General features: G+C 48.3%; 1 protein-coding gene across 1 annotated transcript in view; it reads right to left on the minus strand.

Moving 5' to 3' along the window:
• Window positions 1-5,649, minus strand: part of NHSL2 (NHS like 2) — an 83,612-nt gene extending 77,963 nt beyond the window's left edge. Inside the window, exon 1 of the mRNA XM_064368991.1 lies at window positions 5,541-5,649. Within this exon, the coding sequence (XP_064225061.1) occupies window positions 5,541-5,607 (67 nt within the window). The 5' untranslated portion in view covers window positions 5,608-5,649. The remainder of the gene's footprint in view (window positions 1-5,540) is intronic.
• Between the last annotated feature and the right edge of the window lie 351 nt (window positions 5,650-6,000).

Here is a 6,000-nt window from a genome sequence, read left to right on the forward strand (position 1 = left end):
GAGGTCCTTGAGAATGTCCCATCAGGATCATTTGTTCTTCAGGCTATTATTACTGTCATTATTCCTACATTGCAGATGAACAAACTGAGGATACAGGGGTGAAATAACTTTCTCTGCTGTAAGGATCTGGATTTGAGTTCAAACGTGCAGCTTCCCTCACTAATTTCATGACCTCTCCCCATTCCTTGTAGCTGCCTCTCCACAAAGGCACCTAATTTTGTCTTTATGTCTTCCAAATGTGTTTGCTGGCTCAGGGAAATGATATGATTTAGTCTCTCAGCTCGACAGAATGATTTGCCAGTGTAATTGTTGTATGTGTTAATGGTTTTTATTATTCTTTGCACAAACAACATTATAACAACATTAATGGAAATCTAAGGGAAAGAAAAATCCACCAAGCCTGGCACCCACAATAAATCAAATTTTGACTTTTCCACAATTCTCTTCCAATCATGGGCCATGTGCAGACATACTTTCTGCAGGGTTTGTGAAGTTCAGTATAGAAGCAGTTTTGTGTTTTGCCTTTTGCATGTTATACTTTCTTATAAGCGTTGCCCATGTTGCTCCAATCTTCATAATCAGCTCTCATGGGTCTACCATATTTTAGTGAAGTTGGGTGCAACATATTTATTTTGCCATTCCCCTGGTATTTGACATTACGGTGGCCGTTGTACCCTTTTTATTACACCTGCTTTTTGTTCCCTTCTACGTTCTGGCCCAGAAAATATGGGCATAACACGATTGGCCCCAACCCCCAGGGCCTATGCCTCTGCCTCTAACACATCTCTCAGTTGTGGGAGGAGAGCACCAGGAAATATTTTGTTCAGTGGCCTAGAATTTTAACTTCTTCTATACCTTCCAATGAGCTCATCAAGTGTGACTAGAAAACAGGTCTTTAGGAAGAAAGCCCCGGGGGATAGGGGTCAATGCACTCCCTTATAAGTCTCTGCCACTTTAGCTTCCACCATACTGAAATCGAGGATGTGAGAATTCAATAAACTTGTGAAGATGAAAGGGCCAGGTCAACTATAAAAATGCTTTGCAAATGCAACGAGAAGATTTCCTCATTTTGTTTAGGTACAGAGAAGAGAACGGGTGACTCATTTTCATCCTGAAGCACAGGTCACCTTGCTTACAGTGCTGGTGCGGTTGCTTGTAGGGAGGGGAATGTCGGAAACCAGCGTGATGCCAGTCGTCTAGATCTGAAGCCTCTCTCAGCCTAACCTGGTTTAGGCTTAAATTCTAGAATCCTCCGCTTTCTTGCTACCTCAGGAATCCCTGATTCTAGCTTCTGGACCCAACATGGAGTCCCCAGTGAGTTCAATTATTCCAACAATATAAATATGCCATCAAACAGACATATGGTGGGACTTCTACAAGGCTGGGCATTGCAAGCCTTGTTGCCATAGAGATTTTCTAGCCCTACCACAACCAAGCCCAGACTCCTCCTTCCACCACATCCGGTCTCCAGGGTTACTAATGCCTGTCACAGATGCAGAGATGCTGAGAAGCACATGGCATGAGGCAATAGGCACAGGCTTGAGAGTTAGACAGATTTGGGCTCAAATCCTGGTTCCACAACTTCCTTGTTATCAGATCATGAGGCTGCTCTCTCTTAGAGTCTCAGTTTTCTTATCTGCAAAATGGCATCAATAATCCCTTCCTGGTGGTTGTTCTGAGAGTTAAGTAAAGTTGTGGATGAAAAGTGCTGGCATATAATAGGTGCATGATGGATACTAGCTCTCTTTCTCTTCTCTATGGGATGCTAGTTCAAATAGATGGTTTCTATCTCCTCAGCTATGCATATGCTGTGTAGTGGTGGTGGCGCTAGCATGCATTCCCCCTCCCCACTACATACAGATTCACAGGGTGACAGGGCTACACTCACTCAATAGGTGAAAGGGACCGTGAGAGTTGGTGAGAACTCAATCCCAACTCGTGAGCTTGGTAGACAAGGCTTTCCAGTCTTAAAGCAACCTATGCTCTAAGGTCCTGTTGGGCTTCCACATGCTGCGACTGCCCCGCCCCGCCCCGACCCCACTCTCACCCCTACCCGCTGTGTGCCTGGTTTCTCTCATCCCTTCCCTGTTGCAGCTCAGCCTGACTGCTCCACCACAGTCTCCTAAACATGGAGGGCTCACTTCTGGCTCCACCCTTGGAGAAAAGTTTCCCTCCTCCGCAGTCATAATCACTCTTCTTCCTTTGAAAAGCAACTTCAAATTTCAAGAGCTTTTCTAGCTATCACACATCGCATCTTCTCAATCACCCTGGGAATGTGCTAAGGATCCCCCACTGAGGATTCGTAGCTTTTTAGTGCCAAAGGGCAGGGGTAGCAGAGGTGGATGACCTGCCTAAGATCACCCTGCAGGTTACTGGGCAAGAGATACCAGAACCCAAGCTTTCTGACTCCTGGTCAAGGGTTCTTTCCAACCCTTTGGTATACAAATTGTAGCCTTTGCCCTTGAAAAGCTTGCATTTTACTAGGGGGAGCTAAACATGCAATAACTACAAAAATGATAATACCAGCAATGATAAAATTATGTAAAAGGTATCAATTTAGTACTGAGGAGGGCATAATGAACTCCATTGATTAATTTTGTATGAAGGAAGGTGGTCAGTCAGGGACAGTTTCAGAGAAGAGGAAACACAGGATCAGGATTCTCAAGGCTGAATAGAAAATTGTCAGGAGAAGATAGCAGGTGGAGGAGGTGTTCCAGGCAGAGGAAAGTGCATTAGTGAAAGCATGGAAATGTTGAATGGGAGCATCTGGAGACCTTCAATTCATTCAATATGGCTGGATCAAGTTCAAGGTGAGAAGTGACAGCAGGTGAGGTTGGAGAAGGAGGGACCCAATCATGGAAGATCTCTAAGTTATGCTAAGGAAAGCATACTTTATCCTAGACATGGGTGCTTCTCAAGCCTCAGGCATTGGTATCTCCGTTTTCCAACTTTTGCCATTTCCATGTGCCTCCTGTACTACTATTTACTTAATCATTTTATTCAAAAAGACTCACTTTAAAAACATTTAACCTTATCCTAATTTTATAAAATATGAGAAACCATGGGTTTGATGTGTTAGTTATATATTTTTCGAACACACATTAAAATATATACAAAACTTGAAAGGCAAAAAGAGTTTGCTCTGTTAAACCTACAATGATCCCCTGGGTCACCTGGGATCCACTCCACACTTGGGGAGCAATCTTAATCTCTCGTACCCCAATTAGCAAGACTTGAGTTCATAGCAAGGGAGCACAGAGACAGCTCATTCTGGTGGCTCTGTCGGGCATGGCTAGGGGAAGGTCAGAGGTGGAGGGAGGCAGCCCAATTCTAGAATAAGCGACAGTGACCAAAGGTCTGGATTTGGGCATTGGCAGTAGGATAACGGGAGGGGCTCAGATCCTCTGAGCCTCAAAAAGGAATACTTACTCTTTGAATGAATGAACAGATAGATGGTTGAATGAAAATTTTAAAGTGTGTGGTAAGGGAGAGAGAGAGAGGAGTGAACGATGACTCTCAGGCTGCTAGTTTGGGTTATTGGAAAGACAGTGGGATCACTAAGAGAAAGTGGAAGAGAGAAAAGGGAGCGGGAAGAGAAAGAGTGGCACAAGTTTAGCTCAGTGGGAATGAGTGTTCAATCGGGGCTTCTGGGATGGCCTAGGGATGGTGAGTGAGTAGGTGTGGTGCTGTGGTTAAGGTGAGCACCAGGAGGTGGAAGGGAGAGAGAGGGAGAATCCGTTATGAGGCCACCTCCTTGTGTTGCCAGAGGCTATTCCCATAGCTACTACCTCTAGGATGACACTGGATTGGAGCTGGCATTGAAGATACAAAGCAACTTCTGAGAAATGAAACAATAGCCAGTAACTGTCCCAAGTTGTCACATCAGCAATTATGTAAAAAGTTATCCTCAAGTTTCTGTACTGGACTGCACAGAGCATCTCTGTGTAATACTAGCAGGTCCCCAGCCTTCAGCTCCGACGCAGAGAAGCAAGAGGCTCTGAGGTGGTGTTTTTGGCCATTTACCTAATGGTGGCCTTCCAAGAGTGTGTCCCTGGAAGATTCAAAAGAAACTGCAATGCTCAGAATTTTTATTCTTGGCTCAGTCCACCACAGAGGCCCAAATTTAGCCCATATAGGAGGCCAAATGAAGCCCTGCTCTGACAGGTGGGCTCCAGGGAGGTTACCCTGCCTGCCAGGATACCCCAAGTTGTTTTCCTGCAGCTTCTCTCCCCACCACACCCTGTAAGAATCCCATTCTAGGGCTGCCCCTGGGACTGGCTGGCCTTGGACAACCACCCTCAACTGCAGAGCCAGCTGAGTCCCTAGAAAGAGGCAGAGGCAACCCTCTGGGCCTGAGCATGGCACACTTTTGGCAAGACACCAACCCATTTATTGCTTTCTTATAGTAAACGTGAGTCAAATTTGGCAAAAACTTTTCCTTCCTTCCCAGTGGCCTGAATGGTGGATGAGAGCTTCCCAAACAGGCACAAAGGGAACTGCAGGCTCCTCCTGGACTCTGTATGATGCGACAGGTGTCTGTGTGTGATGGTGGTGGAGTGGGGGTGGGTGCTGACAAAGGAGAAGAGGGAACTCCAAGACAGAGGGAGGAGGGCACAGACAGAAAGTACTTGTGGCCCTAGTGCATGAAGCCTAACCCCAGGCAGCAGTGCAAGGTACTTTCAAGTGGCCAAGGGGTAGGTAGGAGGGTAAGAGTTTATGGAAGTGGGTAAATGGGTGAACAGAAGTTGATTCCAAATTGCCCTTGCGCCACCTGGGAAGGTGAGCTAGGAAAAGTTGTCTGCAGACCTTGATTTCCACAATGTCAGCATCCAGGAGGGAGTTGTTGGGGAGAACTATGCCAGCACCCTTGAGTCCATATCTGGAGAGGGGCAAGGAAGGGGCGAAGCAGAGCACACCCAGGGGTAGGGGGACAACAAACCCAAGGCTGGCAAATGCTCCTCTCGCTCATGCATGAGGAGAACTCTCTGTCAGGGCTGGGGCAGGGAGGTGGGGGGCAGGGCATTACATGGCAAGAAACAGATTTGTCTGGATCATTCCATGCATGCAGCATATGAGGTAGAGCCAGGAGAGGTGTAGGTGTGCATGTTCAGGGCGGGGATGGGGGCGGGGGGGGGGGAGACGAAGGCTTGAATAACAAAGGAGGCTCGGCTAGTAAAAGACAAGCCATGCATGGTTCCAAGACTCTGCCTACTGGATCCAGGGAGAAAGCACAGTCCTAGCCATGAACTTCAACCATTGGCACGTTGCTCACTTCTCTGACACTCCAGCCACCCTCCAGAGGCTACACAGGGTTGCCGGTGAAGGGGCTGGCCCCTCCCAACTCAGAGCACTCTGACTTATGCAATTAAGCTTGGCACAGGAGCAGAGGAGCCAGGAGTTCACCGGCATCTCCCTCGGGCTCTCTCCCTGCCCCCTGCCAGCCCCTGCAAGTCACGCCAAGGGTCAGGGGCCCCGCATGGCAGCATCTGGGAGGTCCTGGCTGTAGGAGCCCCGGAAAAGGAGGGAAGGGAAAAGAGTACCTGTTGCTGAATGCATCCTGCTTTGGCTCTTACTCCTCGGTTGCTTGTGGTGAGAGTTGCCCATCATTCTGCTCTGGACTGGCAGCCACCACGGCCGCCGCCACCTCCTCCTCCTCCTCCTCTTTCTCCTCCTCCTCCTCCTCTTTCTCCTCCTCCTCCTACTCCTCCTCCTTCTCTGCCTGTGCTCCTCCCCAGGTGCTTACATCACCTCAGCTTTGCTTCTCATACACATGGCTCTTCCAAATCCCACTTGTGCCCCTGGCACAGAATTGTACAGATCTGAGCCTCTCACTTGGACTAGAGCCTGCTAGGAGCTTCTCTCAGTCAGTCTCTCTCTCTCTCTCTCTCTCTCTCTCTCTCTCTCTCTCGCTCTCTCTCTCTCCCCCTTCCTCCCTCTCTCTCCCCCTCCCTTCCCCCCTCCCCCTTGCTCAGTGCTCCACTCAGGTCGAGCAGCCCAGGT

Source organism: Aotus nancymaae, unplaced genomic scaffold (assembly GCF_030222135.1).
Source record: "Aotus nancymaae isolate 86718 unplaced genomic scaffold, 86718_ANA_hifiasm-v0.15.2.pri h1tg000081l, whole genome shotgun sequence".
Taxonomy (NCBI): Eukaryota; Metazoa; Chordata; class Mammalia; order Primates; family Aotidae; genus Aotus; species Aotus nancymaae.